The 22,542-nt window shown below is 40.5% G+C and overlaps 1 protein-coding gene across 1 annotated transcript in view; it reads right to left on the bottom strand.

Moving 5' to 3' along the window:
- The window catches only part of CHPT1 (choline phosphotransferase 1), a 34,687-nt gene that overhangs the window by 1,797 nt on the left and 10,348 nt on the right, over positions 1-22,542 (bottom strand). Inside the window, exons 2-8 of the mRNA XM_074271392.1 lie at positions 14,837-14,984; positions 10,800-10,941; positions 5,862-5,946; positions 3,948-4,079; positions 2,479-2,637; positions 1,768-1,893; positions 863-973 (exon numbers count right to left, since the gene is read on the bottom strand). Coding sequence (XP_074127493.1) covers positions 863-973; positions 1,768-1,893; positions 2,479-2,637; positions 3,948-4,079; positions 5,862-5,946; positions 10,800-10,941; positions 14,837-14,984 — 903 coding nt within the window. The remainder of the gene's footprint in view (positions 1-862; positions 974-1,767; positions 1,894-2,478; positions 2,638-3,947; positions 4,080-5,861; positions 5,947-10,799; positions 10,942-14,836; positions 14,985-22,542) is intronic.

The following is a 22,542-nucleotide window of genomic DNA, read 5'->3' as shown; positions in this document are numbered from 1 at the left end:
TTCCAAGGGTTATTCTGCTATGATGATTTTAAAATTTTACTCATTTGTAGTCTAAACTCTGGATTTATCACTTGTTACTGGAAAAAAATATTAAAAGTCCTAGAAATTAATTGTAATTTTTTTGTACTGAAACATTATTCACCTTTGCATTTAATAGAATAATGGAAGACAATGCTAGGTTGAAAAAAAATTGCCTTGTAAACATTCTATCTGATTGAACTTGAGCTATTATACTTTTAGAGACCCATCCAGAATTGATGGTGAGACTCAAGTACAGATGAAAGATAAGAATTACCGCTCTGCTTTTTTCCTGGTCTGTCTTTTGGGGCCTCACGTGGAGAATTATCACTTTTTCCCAATTAAGACAGCATTATAGACAGCCATGCGCTTGAGTGAGGCATGTCTAAAAAGTAAACTACCTCAACAGTTGTCAGCCCTGAAATGTTTGATCAAAGTTTTCTGACAGTTTAAACAGTATAAAAAGTTATTAAAAACATTTGAAATTAGCCATTTAAACTAATTTCTTAGAGGTTCCTAGACTTGATTAATTTTCCCATGTTATTATTGCTGAGTTTCTCTGTTCCAGCATAGTTATGGAACAGATTTGTGCTTTAAGACCCAGTCCTCAATGATGAAAGATAAAATAGTAAGGGCTTTACGACTGAAACACACAATAGAATCTGCATGACTTAGCTTTATATTAAATATCTTATCTGACATTAATGTGCTTTTCAGGGACTTGGTTTTCTTGAAAAGTTTCTTATCTGTATTCCTACAAGCAGGGGTTTCTTTCATTCCTAGGTTCCCTTAATTGCTTCTCCTCTTCTCCTTGGGCTATTAGTCAGTCATTATGGTTTTGAACCTGTTCGGGTGCATGAGGAAATGGAATCCTGAAGACTTGTAAATGAAAGTGATTTGCAATCTGCAAGATGACAGAAGTGGAATATCTCAGCAAATCAAGTGAAGAGATGAACTTGAAAAAGAAAAAGACAAAACCGATCACTGTTCATGCAACACAGGGCACTTCGATCATGTTGAGAGGTAATGCACTTATTCCTTTGGGAGGGAAGAAAGGCTGCCCCAGGGTCCTTAAAGTATGAGTGGCAAATTATTGGGAAAAGGGAATTAATAAGCTAATTTTACTAATAAATGTTCCCTACCAGTCCATATGGGGCCTGTTTAGTGGAGGCACAGAGCCAGGAATCAGACCTGGAAGAAACTTTTAGACTCATCACTTGTCCCTAAGGACTCATGAAATAACCAAAAAAGGATATATAAAAAAGAAAATTCCAGTAGCATAGAGAGATCAGCTAAGGGCCCACCTTCTTACAAGCCATTTGGGAAATTACTGATTGTAAAGAGAGGGCTCCTTCCTTCCAACTCATGCAGAATACTAGCTCCAGCCCAGAAGGCGAGATGGGTTTATCTTAGGTTAAGGGCAGGAACAGCAGCCTAGCATGGTAGAGTGCGCCAGACCTGATTTAAAACTGCTTTCCCACACTAGGTGTGTGACCAGTTTTACCCATTCCCTGCACACCTTGGACAGGTTACAGGCAGGTGGAGAGAGGACATGGACAAAAAACCAAAAGGCCCCTACAGCAGAGGTGGTGCTACAAATCAGGCACTGCGGCCTTTAGCAGCAGTACCCAAGTGCCTTTCGTATAGGGCTAGAAGAGATTAAGAGTCAGATGCTAGTCTGGGAGAAGAGGTGAAATTTTCTACCATCTACAGAAAGATCAAAAGCTTAGCACCAAAGTGTTCACTCACCATTGCTACCCACAGAACAATGTATTCGTCTATAAAATTGTTGAAGTATTGGTCCAAAAACAGAAGACCTGGCCCAATATATGCGGGGTCCTGTAGACTTAGTTTACTTTTGGTCATGTGAGCAACCTATTTAGTAAAAAGGGCAAATAAATGATAAAGATTTTAACATGACAATAACTTGATAACCAAATCTGTAGGAGTTGAGGTTTTTTTTCTTAAAAAGTTTACTCTTTATTCTAAAAAAAGACAAAACAATTCCAAAGATTACTTTATTCTTATACTTCTGGGAACTCAACATTCCTATCTAGCTTATTCAATTTCTTTATATTTAAGTTCTCTGAGGTAAATCTGAAGGATTTGAACTATATAGCTAATGAAGTAGTTTAAATGAGGTTTTTTTGGTGTTACTTTAGTCAATTCTCTATGAAATGGTTCAGATTAAGTTACAGTTTGATCTTAGAAGTCTGATTGCAGTCAAAATTATTTCTGTAATGAGACTGTCATGGTGACAAGAGGACTTGATATAATACAACCTCCTTTACTAATGTGTAATGCTACAAATACATATCACTCACTGCCCTGTTACTTTATTTCTCTTAAGGAACACACACACACACACACACACACACACACACACACACACACACACACACACACACACACACACACTCTCAAATGCAATTTTAACTAAACTGCTTGCCACCAACTTACCACCAATTTTTGAGTTACTTTGGAATACACACACCCAAACATTACGATATAAAGACAGGGATGTTTTTCAAACACATGGGTTACAGATTTTTTGCAGATAATTATGGCTAGAAGAATAATTATTCCTATATGGATGCCAGGTGACAGAACACTGGTGCCCTAGAAAAAGAAAGCAGGAAACATGTTTTCATATTTTGTCATCCACTCTATTATGATATTAAAGCAGCTATTACTCAGAAAAATAGCAGTTTTCTTATTAAGTCTTTAAACATATACTGGGGGTATTTCTCCTTAGTGAAATATTGATTGTGGACCTTGACCACTACTGAAACCTGTTGATTTCATTTAAATAAATGGATTACTCATGTATTTATATTCAAGCTACAACTTATCAGCCAACCAGGAGCTTTTCTGTGCGTGGTCAGCAGTCCAACTTGTTTACAAAGTATGCTAAAGGGATGGAAAAAAATAAACAAAACATGTTCTCAATGAGGGTTGTCCTTCATAATCAGTGAAGGACTGATTCAGGAGGCTATTTTATACTCTCCTCTCCACAAAGCTCAAAATGTTTTTAGAACTACTCTTTTGTGACCATCCCTGGAGCCAAGTGGCTGACAATCACTTTCCTGTCATCCTCTTTAAGCAGTTGATTTCCCCTTTCACAAATAAGAAAGGTATTACTTATTCACCAGACTTGGCCTTGGATCAAGTTTTGGTGGTTTCTAAAGGCTGAGGCTCTTCCAAAGAGGGGATGCCAGTCTCTGAGAAAGAACGGCTCTCAAAAATGTTTTTCAGTTTCCAAAGATGTTTTGAGAAATGGCAGTGCCAAAATAAGCATCAAGCTTTATGAGGGGAGGCTAAGCCCCAAAGTGGGCAGGTCTGGTTTAGAAGCTGGCCAGATTCGTTCAAAGCATCCCTTTAGTATTGTCTATCAGAGCCAGAGAAGAATGCAGCATTATCTAGATACATCTTTGTGAAAATGAAATCCTTGAGGAAATCCACTTTTTCTTTTTTAAAAAGATATATTTTTTTCCAATTACGTAGACGTTTGTTATAAGACTCTTGAGTTCCCAATTTTATTTAAGAAGTTTCTCTTCCATTTTTTGGGAGCAATCTGCTCCCTCCTAACCCCCAAAACAAGGCACCAAATAAAACAATAATAGAGTATGTTCTTCACTTTACTAGTGGAGAAGAGAGATTATGCATCACATCTAAAATGCCCACCCCAGGGCCTACTCTGTCAGGTCGCCATCATCCCCTACCCTCCGCTCACCCCACCCAAAAAACTGCCCTTGCAGCATATGAGTCATCCCGGCAGGTGAGATGGGCGAGGCCTTTATGGTCCTTTCTCCTATAAGTCTTCAGGTCCCATAACACAGGCAAAATGTCTGTTCCTATTGGTTGTAAAAGGAAGTGACAACATGAGACCAATACCATAAGAAAACAAAATGCTTTTGAATTTGTCTTACTGCTATCGTGGATCCATTCTTGCCAACTCCGCCATGAAGGATGGTGTGGAAATAATTAGAACAGGAAAAAAATGCTCCTGCCACTATCCCGAGAAGAGGGAAAATCTTCAGTCTTGTTTCAATCACAGGGATCTTTGGGGGAGGAGGAGTAATTTTAGGTATTAGGTATATCAACATTAAGGTTTTCTTTGGTGATCACTATACTCTGGGGCCCTTTATATTTGTTCAAATTAAAACCAAACATTCAACTTAATGGAGTTGATATGTTTTTCTTGGCTTTCACCATTATATGGGGACACTGCCCAAATTCAGCTTTAGTTAGCTGTAACTGGTAGCCATGAATAATGACAGTTCACATTCAGGCAGCAGCCCTCCATAAGCTAAGAGCAAAGGGAAGGCAAAGGCCCCCGATGGGCTGCACAACAATGACACACCACAGTAAATATGGACACAGATGCGTGTATATGAATGCTCAGAATCACAGCTATTACCTTCTGACCGCCAAATCCTACTTCATGGAAAGCTTCCAAAGGCAGCAAAAGAGTTAAGAAAAAAAGTTGACAGTAAATTACTACCAGTCCCCTCTTTAATATTTCAAAATAACAGCAGTCTCATTTTAAAACTCTGTGGGTGTTGACACTGCCAAGTCCCAAGTCCTCTGGCTAGGGGATATGATTAGTAATGTGTTTTTTTTTTTTCTTTCTTTTTTGCTGAGGCAGTTGGGGTTAAGTGACTTGCCCAGGGTCACACAGCTAGATTAGTAATGTTAATAGAGCAGCTCTTACACAATCACTGAGCACAACACTGCAGTTGACTCTTCTCCCATCTGTGCAGGTTTTAAAATTTCTGCCTGATAAAAGATCACTCAAATCCAACCTGTAGCCAGAACCCTGGCCTGTTCCCAAACCTGCCCCTTCCTTCCTTGCACATCCCCCACAGGCCAGGAGCTTATCCTCAGCAACTGTCAGGGAGACAGACGGGCACCAGCTGCCCTCTTCGTTACAGTAGTGGCTGGCAGTCTGAGAATAACATGGGGAGGGCCAGACTACTAACAGCTTTCCCTTGCTAATTTTCAAAAAATTGCACACAATTTTCTTATTTTCTAATAGAGCAACTGGCTTTTTAAAAATGTAAAACTTCCTACTGAACTTATTTTTTGGAAAAATCTTTATCTTACACGACAAGTCTATCACTTTAGGCCCAAAAGAGTGATACCATTTAACGTTTATCAGGTAGAAGGCAGGTTTTTTCCCTCTTATATTAATACAAAAAGGAGAAAGTACAGTAAAATGTAAAAGAAAAATACAACCTAAAAATGTGAACTATTCTACAGGAAAAACAACAATTAAGAAACATGACACTCTTTAAGTAGTATGTACTCTCCCTCCCCTGATGCAGAATCCTACTGTCTTACAGCCCCCTAGTCTGGGTGTCTCTTTTGAGAGATCCATTCAGACAATGTATTCTTTGTTCTTTCCACCTCCAGGGTATATCCAGGATACTAGACTCTTCCTCTCTTGCCTTTCATTATTCTTTCTTTCTCCATGACCAGCCCACCCTTTCCTTCCAAGGACACAGATTTTCATCTGAGATTTTAATGCTTTACCATTTGCATCCAAAGGGCACATTCGGAGAGCTGGCAGTTCCATGGGGGCTGATGGCTAAATGATTCCCAGCCCACTCTCCTTCCTTTTCTATCTTTCTGCAATAGTTACAATGAAAACAGAAGAAGGCTTCCCAAGTGAGCTTCTGACCCTGTCCTCTCTACTTTTAGGCAGGTGGATTCTTGGACACATTTGATATTTGATAGAAGCTTTTTCACAGAAAAACCGGCCTCTCCCCATATAACAAAGCTAAAAGAGCTAAAACCATAGATATGAATACTTACAGTATAATAATAATAATAATACTTACAGTATAATCCCACAATGTCACTCCTCCAAATGAGGTTAACAAAAAGACAATAACTATAGCGATCTGAACTTCAGTTACATCCACCCTAAAGAAGGAAAAAAACCAAAATATTTACTGACTTGAATATGCAAATAAAGAAACCTTCACTTGAGGTTTAGAAATAAGGCAGCCTTTACTAAGCACTTTTTATTTATTTTATTTTTTTCAAGATTTCTCAAAGATGGAAGATTCTTTTTTTTATTATTTTTAATTTTTATTTTTTAATTTTATAATTATAAATTTTCTTTGACAGTATATATGCATGAGTAATTTTTAAAATAGCATTATCCCTTGTATTCATTTTTCCAAATTTTCCCCTACCTCCCCTAGATGACAGGCAATCCCATACATTTTACATGTTACAGTATAACTTAGATAGAATATATGTGTGTAAATCCAATTTTCTTGTTGCACGTTAAGTATTAGATTCTGAAGGTATAAGTAACCTGGGTAGATAGACAGTCGTGCTAACAATTTACATTCACTTCCCAGTGTTCCTTCTCTGGGTGTAGTTGTTTCTGTCCATCATTGATCAACTGGAAGTGAGTTGGATTTTCTTTATGATGAAGATATCCACTTCCATCAGAATACCTCCTCATACAGTATTGTTGTTGAGGTGTATAGCGATCTTCTGGTTCTGCTCATTTCACTCAGCATCAGTTCACATAAGTCTCTCCAAACCTTTCTGAATTCCTCCTGCTGGTCATTTCTTACAGAGTAATAATATTCCATAACCTTCATAACCATAATTTACCCAACCATTCTCCAATTGATGGACATCCATTCATCTTCCAGTTTCTAGCCACTATGAAAAGAGCTGCCACAAACATTTTTGGCACATATAGATCCCTTTCCCCTCTTTAGTATTTCTTTGGGATATAAGCCCAATTGCAGCAATGCTGGATCAAAGGGTATGCAGTTTGATAACTTTTTGGGCATAGTTCCAAATTGCTCTCCAGAATGGCCGGATTCTTTCACAGTTCCACCAACAATGTATTAGTGTCCCAGTTTTCCCACATCCCTTCCAACATTCATCATTATTTGTTCCTGTCATCTTAGCCAATCTGACAGGTGTGTAGTGGTATCTCAGAGTTGTCTTAATTTGCATTTCTCTGATCAGTAGTGATTTGGAACACTCTTTCATATGAGTGGATATAACTTCAACTTTATCATCTGAGAATTGTCTGTTCATATCCTTTGACCATTTATCAATTGGAGAATGGTTTGATTTCTTATAAATCAGGGTCAGTTCTCTATATATTTTGGAAATGAGACTTATCAGAACCTTTAAACTGTAAAAATATTTTTCCAATTTGTTACTTCCCTTCTAATCTTGTTTGCATTAGTATTGTTTGTACAGAAACTTTTTAATTTGATGTAATCAAAATCTTCTATTTTGTAATCGATAATGATCTCTCGTTCTTTTCTGGTCATAAATTCCTTCCTCCTCCACAGGTCTGAGAGGTAGACTATCCTATGTTCCTCTAATCTATTTATGGTCTCATTCTTTATGCCTAAATCATGGACCCATTTTGATCTTATCTTGGTATATGGTGTTAAGTGTGGACCCATATCTAATTTCTGCCATTACTAAGCACTTTTTAGGTGCAATATCCTCTAGAGAATTTCAAAGGAGTTTTTTCCCCCCATCATCAAATGAGTGACTAAGGACTAATTCATTCAACCAATCTTTATTGTATTCTGTCCTTACTGGGTGCAGAACAGGAGCCACCAAAGCCCCTGGATTCATGAAATATATCGTCTGGTAGGAGAAATAAAACAAGTATAACTAAAATGCAAAGTGCTATCTGAAAAATGCATCGAGGAATTGCAATACAAAGTGTTGTGTGAGATGAGCCCTCAAGTGGCTCAGGGGACGTTTCATGGAATTTTCCTCCAATTTGATTTTAAATTATGGGCACAAATGCAACCATTGAGAAGGTGAGAGAACATTCCTGGGACAGGGTGTAGGAACCAGGGCTGGGAGTAGGAGAACAGAAGGCCTAGCGGAGGGCACACACATGAGATCAGGGTTGGCAATGGAAGGGGGCAAGTAGGTAACCAGAGGGACCAGGGGAGGCAGGAAGACCAAGCAACACTCAAGGAAGGGGGATCCATGCTCGAGCATGTAGCTGCTGAGGACATCTGGCTGGGGCCCCTCATTTCTGCAAGAACAGAGGATGAAAGAGGGGGGCACCCCCCTAGGGGGCGGGCGGGCCAGCTAGCAAGCTGCTGTGTCACTGTGCCTCAATGGGCACGGTGCCAGCAGGACACAGAGTGAGGTGGGCTCTGGAGAGACACAGACCCATGAGGGGCTCTGGGTATGTGTCCACCCTGGAGGAGCAGGAGACAAGTTCCCATCTCAGTCCCCATTGTGGGTGTACTGAGGGCTGGGGGTTCTGGGGGCGTGAGCCACTCCCAGGAAGTCGGTGCTGGCACAGTAAGGAAGACGAGGCTATCTGGGAACAACATCCCTGGTAATCCGAAGGTGACAAAGTCACCAAAAGTCACTTGTAGGACAGAGCCGCCGACACTTTTGCTGCCATGGTCAGAAATCGAGGCAACCAGGGACTAGGCCTGTCTTCCCATCATCCTCATAAGCTGAACAGCTTCCTCATCCTCGTCTTCAGGTGCTGGCCCGGTCCCAACTCCAGGCCTTTGCCCGGGCTCTCTCAACCCTTGCCTTCCCTACCCCAATGGCCTTGCCACAGTCACCTGGATGCTCCCCTTGCAAACCCACTCTTATCACATATCACATGTTATGCACATGTCTGCAGAGAGCCCGTTTTTCCCCCAGTGGCATCCCCTGGCAGTTCCCAGACCCAGATGCGCAGCCCTCAGCTCAGGATTTATAACCAGGCATCTCCAAAGGCCCCATGGCTGTCCTGGGACCAGAAGTGTCCAAACAAAATTGAGACCTTTCTTCCAGCGCTCTCCCCCATGCTCTTAGTCAACCAGGCCCATAACCTCCCACTCACGCTGTATCCAACCCAGCAGTGACTGCTTCTCCTTTCACATTGTCTCTGGTGAGTGTCTCCAGACTTTCCTCCTAGCCATTCTCTCTTCCACTGTCTGACCATCCCCCCCATCAAGAACCTCTGGAGGCTGCCAACTCCTGCAGAATCATTTTCCAAGCCTTCTCTTTCCTATTCACTGAATTATTCATGATATTTTTACTCCACAGTTCTGGGACTGTGCCATTCTAGAGTCACTAAGCATGTAATGTTTCCAGTTCTTTGTATCACAAAAAAATATTCCAGTCATTTTGATGTAGATGATACCTTCCTGCCTCTGACTTCATTAGGGCACACACCTATTGGTGGGCTCCCTTGGTCAAAGGGCTTGGGTAGGTGGTTCACTTTTTAAGCCGAATTCAAACTGCTTTGTGGAAGGACCAACTCACAGCACCAACAATTCATTTGTATCTTTCCAAGGATCCTTTAATAGTGACCATTTCCATCTTTCGTCATCTTTGATAATTTTCTAGGTATGAGATGAAATGTCAGAGCTGTTTTGATTTACATTTCTATTTTTATTAGTGATCTGAAGCAATCTTTCATATGGTTATTAATAGTCTGCAATTTTTCTTTTGAGAGTGGTTTGCTCATAGTCTTAGATCAGTTTATATACACTGGGAATGAATCATGGTCTTATATATATCTTGGAGGAGACACTTCCCCTCTCCCCTCCCATCTCCCAACTGATAGCTTACCTTCTTATGCCAGCTGCATTGATTTTGTTTGTGCAAAACCTTATCAACTTCATGTAATAAAAATCACTACTTTATCCTTTGTGATTACCTCTCTTATTTGGTTGAGAAGCTACAGTTAAGCAAATTTATTCTTTCAAAGATTTTATGGTTTTTCTTTCAAACTCAGGCTGTCCATCTTGAATACTTCTGTGGTATATGGTACAAGCGATTGGTTTAAAATCATTTTCTGCCAAACCACTTCCAGTTTTCCCAACAATTCTTATCAAAGAGAGAGAGAGAGAGATGATCTCAAATAATGTATGCTGTTAAGTTATAACATCTATCATAGAGAGCCAGAACTCTGGAGAAGTATACTTGAAACAAGGTGTTAACTCGGTGGAACTGATGAGATAATGGTTCTCTAGTTCACACATATACTTAGTACTTAGCATGGTGATGTAATGGTTCTCCAGTTCACACATGATATAATTGTAATAGGATATTTAAACTGGGGACAAAGTCAGACTCAGGAAGAGATTGGTTGAGACTGTCAGACTGCTGGAGGAGACTGGGACAGACTGGATCAGACAGACTGTGATGGAGACAGACTGGGTAACAGACAATAAAGACTTTGGACTCTATTCTCAGACATTCTTGTGGTGTCTATCCTGCTGAGACCAAGGCCTTTCCAGAGGACCTCCAGAAAGCTAGCCTGAACATTACAATTTATTTCTCAAAGGCTCAAAGTTTACTCCCTCCATTCTGCTCCTAAGCAATCACGTTGGGTCAACCCAGGTGATTCTGCACCTTTTTCTATGTCCTGGACTCCTCAGATAGTGTCTGGAGAAGCCTCAGGATCCTTTCCCAGAATCATGTGCTTAAGGGCATAAAATAAAAAGACAAAATCAAATTCTGGTTTGAAATGCAGCGAGTTAAATATTTAAAAGAACAAATGTAAACTTGATGACTCCAAGTAAAGAATCCCTAGCTAAAGCATGATCTGGGAAACAGAGATATGACTCACATCCATCAATTTTGCTGCCTTTTAATATTTCTGGTGAAAGACTTGGCAGGAAAAGTAACATCATTAATTATGATATGTTCGTCTCCCATCAGCATGGATAACTAAAGTCTACTAGCCGATCACCAAAATGCTAAAAGCAAATACTACTCCCTTCGTTATGTACAAGTTAACAAAATCTACTTACTTTCCAAATCTTAGTACTCCGGATACGTAGGTTTGCCAATGAGCACAATAAAACATGAACATCCCAATAAAACAGCAGAAAAATAACCAGTCAGGATTTGATCCCAAGCGAACAGCAATGGAGGCTCCAAGAGACACAAATACTGAAAGAGAAAGTGGATCTACAATTAGGAAGCAGTTTAAGATGTAATTTTAAAATCCACTGAGGACTCTACCCATGAGCATGGGGCAAGTGCAGAGAACCAACCAGGAGGGAATTATTCAAACTGGCTGGGCTCCTCTCAGAGGTATGCACGTGGGCACAAGGGCCCTGTGAGGCTTCAGAGAGCCGAGGGTCTGCCCAACCCAGAGTAAAAACAGCAAGTGGGATCTCCCATTGGTGCCTCATGCACACAACAAGGGGACAAAGAGTCTTACCATGCAATGCAAACTACCAAAGGTTGGGAGCCCAGCTGACATGTGAGTTGGCAATTAGTGTCATCCCTTTACAAGCTAACCTTGAAATTTTGTTACATCTCTAAGGCTTTTACTTCAAAGCCACCAGTGAACCTCTCACGCTGAACTCCCTGCCTCCAGGCTCTTGCCACTAGAGCCTTTCCAGGGGACAAACAGATTAGCACCATTCCAGTGGATCCTATCAGCTGGCTGATTAGCTGTTCTTCCTCATTTTTTCCATTTCCTACCTCAAGGCCTTTGAGTAGATGGTCTCCTAGGTACTCTGTGAGAAAGTCAGAGGGGCTTAGGTGGGCAGTGAGAGTATGCGGAGAGGACTCTGGCAGAAGGACAGGATGGAGTTGAGGTCTGTAAGCCTTTCAAAATGAAACAGGAATTTTTGACATATCCTAGAGACAATGGAAGCCACTAGAATTTGAACCACAATTCTTCAGCGTTTTATTGCTTAGTTTCCATTTAAGTTTGAAGCTTTTTTTCAAGCAACCTTATTGATTATATTGTTGTGATTGGTAAAGACTGAATTTATTTCTACCTTCTTGCATGTAAAAGGTGTTTTTGACCCTTCTGCCCTACTATCCAAAAAGGGCAAACACAAGCTAAAAAGAAACAGACATCCTCCTTCACCTTTCCAGCAGTGTTCCTGACTTTCTGAATTTCAATGCCAGGTCTCATCTTCAGGCTTGCATGGGGACATCCTGCATCCCCACCACCAGCACTCAGCTCAGTTCTCTCTTTATACTGCTGAATTCTTCCTGGGACTTTGGCAAACCTGCATTCTCCTGGCTGGGCTTTGGACCTTCCAGATTTCCATACCACGCCTGCAGGCTGGCACTTTCATCCCTTTCTTCCTGTTTTCCATCTCCTTTTGGGGGGTTGCTTCCCCATGAGGGTGAATTAGATGGGAAGCTGGAAAGGTGAAGTCATGATGCTGGAGTCAAGTCAGCAACTTTGTTAATCTTTCCCAACCCACCCCATAAACAATGAAAAAGGAAAAGTCTTAAGGCTAAGGACTATTTTTGGCTTTCCTTATTGTATAGTAAGGAAAGGCAAGGACTGTCTTTGGCTTTCCTTACTGTATAGTAAGGGATTAAAAACTGCTGGTTGTGTAGCTTTCTGATTCCCTAAATTTTCTAAGATTCTATTGTTTGTCTTTTTTGTTAGATTTGTCTAGGTTTGAAAGGCAGCTATTAAAAGTCTCAGTTTCTTCCCTTCTCCCTCCCATTCCCATCTCATGCATGCATTGGACGAGCACACACACACACACACACACACACACACACACACACACACACACACACACACACTTTCCAGAGCTACTAAAGGAAGAGTATGACATCAAGTATAAAGAAAGGACAAAGACCCTTGATCACCTTTTAGCCCTTCAAAATGCTCGAATATATTTACCTTTCTAAGTTTTATTTCAAGTTTACCTAAGATTCCATCTTTTCAACAAGCCTATTTCAGAGCCCTCTATTCCTACAAGTACCCTGTTTTCCCATGCAGGACTGCACTTGGTTTTGTAGCCCTGGTTATTTTTGGGTGTAAGTTTAATTTTTGGCCCTTTCTATCTTACTGCAATTTTCTCTTCCTTCCTTGGAATTACATCAGCCTCTTGTGAGAATCTGACCGGCTCCCCAGGACTTGACATCTTTCCTTAGGGATGTTTGCTATGTTTTTTCTCTGACCTGGAAGATTTAGATTTGGGCTATGATATTTAAAAATTTTTCCCCAGGAGGGGAATTCTTTCCATTTTCCCAATTTAATCATTACAGGCAATTTTCTTTTGTGGTGGGTTGAAACAGGGCATATAGGTTTTTTGTTTGGGTCCTGTTTGGAGGTGATACTGGTCCTACCTTCCCAAGCTGCTTTCCTGGCTGGCTGTTTCTGAGGTCAGTGACGTACTTCAGGCCTTTCCCTACTTTCTCGATCTCTATCTCCATCCTATCTCATTGCATCACCTGAGTTAGGTTGGCTCCTTTCTATTTTTCAGGGTTCCCAGTTTCTGGGTATGGCTCCCCTTCCTCTTCTGCGCAGTCTGTTCTCCCTTCAGGAGCTCCCATGACCTTTCTCACAGCCCCTCAGAGCTGCCACTTTCTCCAAGGCACTGCCTGCACTCACCGGGAGTCACAAGCTTTGTTCTAAGCTTGCCTCAACTCAAAGGAGGGTTTCATGACATTAGGACTTGTCTTCTGTTTCCTATGTCGAGTTGCAGTTTCTGGGCTGGGACTTTGGGGCCCACCCTGGGGTAGCCAGGCCTCATCAGTCTCTGGCTGCTGCTACTGGGCTTCTGGGAGGACGGGCTGCTGCCTTCTGTGGCTGAAATTGAGGGGGCAGGGCAGAGGGAGCTGGGTACCAAGGTGGTAGTGACCCTTGATCACATGGCCTTGGTTCATTTTCTCTCCTCCTGCAGTTCTGAGCTGTTCCATCCCCAGGGTAGCACTGGTGGGGCTCGAGAGAAAACCAGCCTTGATTCTGGCCTCCTGCCTGCTGGAGGCTCAGCCTCTGCTCTGTGGGTGCTCATGGACAAGGATTCTCATTACACCTCTGTGGGGCCTCAACTAGGCCTCCAAGTGGGGCTGGTGAGAAGTGCCCAGCCATAGCAGCACAGGAACCTCCAGCTCACTCCCCTGCTGGGAATGTCAGCTCTCGCAGCTCCAAAGCCCAGCCAGAAACCTTGCAGCTCAGGCCTCCCACCTCCTGGCCTCGAGCCTCGAGCCTCGGGCCTCCAGTGTGATGGAGGGTATCTATGTGCTCTGGCTTCATGGGGCCCCCTGTCACCCTTGCTGGGGTGTTGTTGGGGTGGCTGGCTTTTCACTTTACTAGCTTTGCCAGAAGTTCACTGACTTACTTGGAACAGACAATATGTGTGTCTTCTTCACTTTAAGAAAACTCAGTATTTAAAAAAATCTTTCTGAATTTCCCAAAGTGGTACTTTAGCCGGTAATCACTGATGTGACTGACAACTGTTCTACTCCAGGATTCAGTACAACGTTGATAACAGTAAAAGCTCACTTGGCTTTAAAAACAGACTATTACTTAGGGACTGCTGCCTATCACGAGGCATCCCTGAATTTATGACAAGTGTAAGAGAATGATAAAGTGGATCTAGAAATAACCTAATTACATAAAACTCATTTTTTTCCACTTCTTAACTACTCTGTGCATATTAGATGCTTAATATGAATTGAATTTGGAAATATAGCCAGAGCATAAAACACAGATATACTTTTGGCAGCGTAGATACAAGGCCAGGCCCTCCAGTTAGTCAGAAGGTCCAACTAGGATTCTCCAGTATCCTCCATGATGTTGGATAATAAGCTCTTGGGTCCCTAGGCAACTCTGTGAGACTGTCCCATCAGCCCTAGTAGAGGGTGTTTTCTCACCCACAGCTCCTAAGGGATCCAAATCACACCACCACCTAGACATGGAGCTGAGCACATCCACATTTCTTATGTAACACTGCTCTAAAAAGCTTTAGCTCTTTCCAAAAAATAGAAAGCAGCAAGATTGAAGCCGTTTAAGATCTAGAACAGACCTTGAGCTCTTAATGCTATATAAATTGAATTGAAAATTCTATTGATTTACCTGTGGAAATAGAATCACAACCATGGTCAAAAAGTTCCCCTAAAGGAGAACAACTATTTGTTCTTCTGGCTTGTTTTCCATCAATAGCATCCAGTGATTGGTAGATAAAGAGGCCCAGGCCACATGATAGGAATACCCAAGATGGTGCCTAAATAAAACATAATATAAAGATCATTAATTTCAACTAATTAGTTTTTGACCAAAAGTAATTAACACTCTATGCGTCTGATCTATACATATTCCTTTGTGTTTCCTATTACGGTTTCTTATGACAGTTAATTTGAAATCATTCAATACATTTTAAGGGAGGCCGAGTAATCAAAGCTTTAAAAATAGAGCTATGTCCTCTCCATTCCCCTAATTCTTCCCGTTCTTTCCTGTGGAGCTCCCCCAGCTGATGCTGGCTCACTGTTCTTTTCTGCGTTGAGGTTATCTAACTCATGAAAGGTTAATCTTCAAGTCAGAAGTGGCCTGGAAGTGATCTAGCGCAACCCCCTTCTTCTGACTTTGATGGCTAGCTTGTGATCATACTTCCCCTGGATCCCTGCATCCTTCTCTTTTTCCCTCCCAGACAGCCATCACCCTGCCTAGAACAGGTTTTCCTCGTCTTTTGTAAATAGATTGCCTGTCTCCCTCACTCTATACTTGTGCAGCTGATAAAGGAGGACTTTTGTCCATCTCTGTTACATTTCAGCTTATTAATACAGAGCCAGCAAAAGGCAGTATCTGCTTCCCAAGGCCTGGTCTGGTTCCAGACAGTTAAAACTCCTCATCAGAAAGTTGGACATTTAATAAATTCTTTGGTCGTGGCCATTCCATGAGCAAGAATGAGGGAGAACTGAAGGTCAGCCCATGTGCTTTAGTGGTATCCAGGAAAGACCAAGGCAAGGTGAGGAAGTCTAATATCACCACCCCAACAGGTGGAACTTCTCCAATGACAGTTTACTGGAGTTCATCCTGATAAGCACTGAATGAGATGGGAGGCAGGAAATGCTACAGGTGGGACCAGACCTACCTTGGTGAGAGCACGACAGGAGGATTATTCCATTTACCCATTATTTTAGTCTGCCCAGATCCTTTTTGATCCTGATTTTATCATTAATTTATCATTAAATGACTTAGTGATCTTCTACTAAGAACGCACAAGAGACCGAAGCACATAAGCCTTAGGTTATGCACAGAGCTGGAGTGGGGGGCAGCTGTGTGGTTTCTATCACCCTTATTGATTAGTGTATAAGATTTTTTGCTTCTTAAAATTCTGTGGAATAAAAGTGAATAGATATTGTTTGCAAAAAATAAGTCATGTTAATGAATTAGGCTTTTCTCCATTGCTGGGATTTTTGTATATTAGAATTTATTTCTTTTCCTTTCTAGATTCTTCATTGCATTATAGAATCCTGAGGGGGAAAACTTTTGATTCCCACTAGAGGAAATAATCTTTTTTTTTTTTCTGAAACAATTGGGGTTAAATGACTTGCTCAGGGTCACACAGTTAGGAAGTGTGAAGTGTTAAGTGTCTGAGACCACATCTGAACTCAGGTCCTCCAGACTTCAGGGATGGTGTTCTATTCAATGCACCACCTAGCTGCCCTAGAGGAAATAATCTAAAGTAATTCCCAGAACTCATGGTCAGCTAGTATTCTTTAGGTATTATATTAGGCTTTCTTTGCTTAAAAACAACCTAAAATTAAATTAAAACAACTTAAAACTTCCTCTTTCCCCAATAATCCTTACAGACAGCTATCCATCTGGGTCCAAAAGGCATCAAAGCTCATGAAAACATGAAGATCTTCCACTACCCCTTGTCATTAGCTCACCTTAACAGACTGAGGAAATCTTGACATTTTATACTCATTGCCCTCAGTCAATATCTGAGCTGAAGGTTTCCAAAATATAAATCTGAAGAGCAAGTACCTGGATGCCCTCTCCTCCACTTCCTGCCCCCTGATGGAACATCATCTGCAACACAGAGATGGAGCTGTTCTTATACTCAAGAGTAACTGGGAAACCATCTTGAAGTAGCACCTTTCTCTCATCTGCAGCAGGCATTAATTATCCTCTAGGCAATCCTTTTTAGCAAGTAAACTTTTCACAGTCTTTTTAAAAAAATTAATAGCCTTTTATTTTTCCAAATACATACAAAGATGGTTTTCAACATTCATCCTTGCAAAACTTTGTGCTCCAAAGTTTTACCCTTCCCTTTCTCCCACTCCTCTTCCACCAGACAGCAAGTTATCCAATATAGGTTAAACACGTGCAATTCTTCTAAACATATTTCCATATTTGTCATGCTGCCCAAGGAAAATCAGATCAAAAGGCGAAAGAAAAAAACAATAAAAAAGGGGAAATACTCTGCTTTGATACACACTCTGGATGCACATGGCTCTTTCCATCATAGGTCTGTTGGAATTGCCTTAAATCCAGCCTTAATTTTTTTTTTTCCTACTCGCGGGTGTTACTATACAACTATGGGTTGTATAGTAACATGGGTTACTTACTATACAACTATGTACTTGTTGCACAGGCATGTGCCCCAAATATGGAACTGAAATGGGCAGGAGAAACTAATTAAATTTCTTCATTTTAAAATTCATGCAGAGTTTTATATAACATATAAATAACAAACTCATACAAACCTCCATTATTCATATAGAACATATAAACTATACTCATGTGATTACTTTTCAAAGAATTAAAATGCAATTTAACAATCAAACTATATTGGTCAAAATTATCCACATTCATGACCTCTAGTGTTCCCTAGAGAACATGGAAAATTCACTCATGCTGATGCATAAGCCCTGTGCACTATTGTGATCCTAAGGTGGTTTAACAATGACATCATCATTAGTGGGCTACCAAGAGCTATGGAGGGTCTTTCTGGAAGGGCCTGGAGCCATTTCATGAACTAGTCTATCTGAAGACATATGAACTCTATCTGAAAGCTTCAACAAGACCTCAGAAAACAAAATCAAAACAATAAAACAATGGAAGACAACGGGAAATATCTTATTGGAAAAACAATTGCTTTGAAAAACAGATTGATGAAAAATAATTTAAGAATTAATGAACTACCTGAAAGTCATTTTTCAAAAAAAAAAAAAAAAAAAAAAAAAAAAGAGTCTTGACATTATCTTTCAAGAAATTATCAAGGAAAATTGCCCTAGTTTCCTAGACCTAGAGGGCAAAATAGAAATGGGAAGAATCCATCCTCACCTACTAAAAGAAATCCCAAGAAGAATATCATAGCCAAATTTCAGGGTTCCCAGGTCAAGGGATAGAAATAGCCAGAAAAAGCAATTCAAGCATGATGGAGCCAGTCGGGATAACACAAGACTTAGCAGCTTCTACATTAAAGGACCAGAAGGCTTGGAATATAATATTTCACAGAGCAAAGAAGCTAGGAGTACAACCAAGAATGACCCACTCTGATTATAATTCTTTCAGGAGGGGAAATAGGCATTCAATGAAATAGAGTACTTTCAAGCATTCCTGATGAAAATACCAGAGCTGAATAAAATATCTGACTGTCAAATACAAGACTTAAAAGAAGCATAAAAAAGGCAAGCAAAAAGAAACCATAAGGGTTCAATCAGGTTAAACTGTTTACATTCCTACATGGGAAAAACAATACTTGGAACTCCTGAGAACTTTATCATTATTGGAGCAATTAGAATGAAAATACACAATAGATGACACAGGTGTGAGTTGAATATGATGGGATATGTAAAAAAATGAAATTGAGGGATGAGAAGAAGGAATAGATTAGGAAAAAAGAAAGGGAGAGATAGAATGGGGAAAATATCTCACATAAAAGAGGCAAGAAGAAGTTTTTAAAATGGAGGAGGAGATGATGGAGTTGGGGGAGCGGAATGCTTGAACAATAAGAACATCAGAACTGGCTCAAAGAGGGAATAGCATAAACATAAACATTGGGTATAGAAATTTGTCTTACCCTAGAGAAAATCATAAAGGGAAGGGGATAAAAGAAAGGGGATGGTAGTAAGAGAAGGGAGGACAGATTGAAGGAGGCAGCAGTTAGAAACAAAACACTTGAGGAGGGAACAAGGTGAAAAGATGGGCAGAAAAAAATAAATGGAGGTGGGGAGAAAAATAGAACGGAGGGAAATAACATTTAGCAACCATAATTGTGAAAAAAATTTTGAAGTGTTTTTCTGATAAAAGCCTCATTTCTCAAACAGAACTGAGAAATGAGTCAAATTTATAAAAATAAAAGCCATTCTTCAATTGATAAATGATGTAACGGATGAAAGTGAGAAAAATAAAGAATTAAATATTTTTTAAAACTCCAACAACCAGAATTTTTTCAGAGTACTTAATATTTAAAATGATTAATCTGTGGTACTTACAAGATCCTGAAATAACTTCCAAATCTTCAAGGATTATGTTAAATGCATACACAATTTCATTTTAACTCATTAAAAATAGCAATCTAGACACATCATATATTATTCTCAAAACCAGATTAATCAGAGTTTTCTAGTTGAATACTGAAATGAGTTTACTACGAGAAACTGTTCTAACTTTCATATGGAAAATAAGAATTGCATTATTACTTTTAAAATGACGGGATAATATAAATTAATGAATTCATAACTTTATTTGGGCTTATAAAATCTTACTGATACACAATAAAGAATAATTTCTTTTAATGGTTTTGTTTTCAGTAGGCAACATAAAAACAAATCCCTTGAAAGTAGTAATTTTAAAGTACAAAATCATTTTGGGATGCTTCCTAAACATTAATATTCAATTTAGATCAATGTGTTTTAAAAACCTAGGCAACAACAGTTAAAAAGATAAAATTTAGAGAAGTTCTGAAAACAGCAAGATTAACACAAGATGTGGACACAGATTGGGAAATCCCTATGACTCCAACAAAATAGGAGGAGGGAATTGGAGTATTTTTGTTTTAAAGCAATGCTTTTTTGCTGTTAACCTTTCTTGTAATTAATAGCCTTGTTACAAACTTGAGCTGTGTCAAAAGTAATAATACAAAAAATATACTCATTTGCTATATTTTGGACAACAAACCGAATAAAGCCATACTTATATAAAATTCATTTAATGTAACATCAATCAAAGCACCAGATGGCTTCTTTATGGAACCAGAAAAAATTATCATAAAATTTTTGAGGAAAAACAAATGGGCAACTGTATCAAAAGTACTTTAGAAATGAAAAGTCGACAGAGGGGGTTTTGGATTCCTAGACTTTAATCAAATCATAAGGGCCTCTCATCAAAATAGATAAATAAGTTACTGGGATTAATTAAATATATCAGATGCCTGGGTATAATATAAACTATATTACATACATAATGTAAAAATGATGGCTAACAAAATATTTAGGAATAAATACTGGGAGAAAAGTTTTTAATAAGTATTTTGGTAGGAAAGTTTGTGAATTGGGTAGAAAAGGGATTTGAATTCAGATCTTACACCTTATATTTCAGCAAATTCCAACTGGAGACAAACTATTTTTTTTAAGAACTCTAGAAAATAGGGAAGAAAATGGAATCAAGTATTTATCCCAATTAAAGAATGAAGAAGGTAATTTTTCTCCTCAGTTAAAGAAACAAGGCTTATTAGATTTAAGTTAAATAAGTCTGATTATGTTAAAATAACATAAAAAAGTCACAGTGATAGCCACCACCTCTTCCTTCACATGCTGAAATAACACTGAGGATGGATGAGGCGGTCCCTCAAAGCTGTTTATTTTGAACCTGAAACAGGGGGTCTGGAGCCAAATGCAGCCTCAGACTAGCTGCAGATCCCCAGAAAGTCCCACAGCCTCCAGGTGCACAGGGGACCATTGTCTTCTCTAACATCTCCTCTCTCTTAGAGCCTCCCCAGGTGGCCCTCCCCTTCCGTCCAGCTCCTGAGTGATCCCTCCTGGCTGCTCCCTTTGGCAGCAGAGCCTGAGGAGGGGTGGATCCATCAATCCTTTCCTCCCTCTGCAGCCAGGCTTATCACTCCCAGGGCTCTCTGGAGGGCTGGATCCAATGGCCTTCCCTTCCAGAGGCTAAAGATGAACCCGACCATTTCCTCCTCCTTCTCAGACTCCTCACTGGCTCATACCCACTAAGTGCAGGCGTCACCAAGACTCCGTCCTGCCCCTTCTATCTTTTTGGCTCACTTACTCTTGGCTCTCCTGAGCCAGAGTACACACGGTCAATTGTCTGCTGGACACCTTAAGCTGGACATGCTGCAGATGGCTGGACTTGGGCCCCAAACCAAATACATAACCTGGCCCCCCAGTCCCCATCTGCTCTTCCTAATTGTTTCTGTTCTCACCAGTGCTCCTCGTGTCTCCCAGGCTCACAAGTGAGGGGCCATCTTCGGCTCCTCACATTCAGCCCCTAGATCCCACTTGTTGCCAGGACCTGTCAATTCCCTCTTTCTCCCGCCATTCATATGTGCTCCTTTGTCTCCTCTGAGGCTGTCACCTTCTCTACAATACTGGACAAAAGCCTGGCTTGGGACCAAGGGGATGGCCACGCTTAAACATCCTGAAGAACAGGGAACAATTTCCCAAGCCCCAGGCCCCAGACTCATCTGAGAGAAGCTCGAAGCTGGTACATGGAGGAAAAACAGAGCTCATACTCCTAAAATGTTCTGAGGCGCCAGGACCGAGTAGGGTAGCAAGCAGGTATCCTGGGTCCAGGCCAGCTCTGGGAGGACTTCCCAGCTAACGGGTGTCAGCAAGGGCCAGAGGCTGAGAGTGGGCTCCCTCTGCCTTCTTGGAGCAGAACAAGGATTCATCCTCCTTCTCCTCTCTGGGTCCCACACATGTTTCCCAGGGAGAGAAAATCATAAGCCAAACCTCTGGATCTCGAAGGAAGGATTGAAAGGAAAACAAAAAGCTGGAGATTAATGCCTTACATAACTAGGACATGACTGGCCATATTGTGAAATAGGAATGAAATGTGCCTGGTTGGGAGAAACGATGAAAGACGATTTCAGAAAATTCCAGGTCACAGGAGGTGAAGGAGACTGACACAGGCGGACCCAGATCACATCAATGTCTAGAAAAGTAACTCCAAAAGACCAAAGAGCTCTGACCAAGGCAATGGCCTCCCACATCTCCAGAAAATCAACCACATTATGTGGTTACTCACTTCCTGATAGAGAAGGGATGGATGCATGGGGAAGACACAAGCACATAGCTCTGGACATGGTCAATGGGAGAGGGATGCTGCTTAACTGCTTATTTGTTACCCAGTGTTTCCCCCCCCTTGTTTTCTCTTGATTAATTAGACAGAGTAGTTGAAAGAAAAGAGGAGTTAGCAAGAATGAGGAAAAAAAAGGGCAGTTGTTCACTTTTTTTTTTTTTTTTTTAACATACAGAGAAGTAAACAGAAATTTGGAAGGATGCAGGAAAAAGCTGGAGAAAATGGAAGTGCAGAATTCTCTTTTTGTGTCTGCCATGGGCATAAAATTGCTTTTTTTGTTGTTGTTCAAAATTTAGGATAAATTTTTTAAAAAATCTACTGAATGAGCTGTGTTATGTAGGGATAACACTGGTATTGGGGAAGCTTGGTTTGGGATTGTTATGGTGCTGCTATTACTTCATCCATCATTGATTGTCCTCATGGTTGGTAAATTAACTTAAATATTGGGTTTTGCCATGAATTGACAGTAGAAGCTATGGGTGCTGGGATATCATGGAGATCATCATGAAAGG

The sequence above is a fragment of the Sminthopsis crassicaudata genome, chromosome 5 (assembly GCF_048593235.1).
Source record: "Sminthopsis crassicaudata isolate SCR6 chromosome 5, ASM4859323v1, whole genome shotgun sequence".
NCBI lineage: Eukaryota > Metazoa > Chordata > Mammalia > Dasyuromorphia > Dasyuridae > Sminthopsis > Sminthopsis crassicaudata.
The sequence above is the reverse complement of the archived record's forward strand: the minus strand, read 5'-3'. Positions and strand labels throughout refer to the sequence as shown.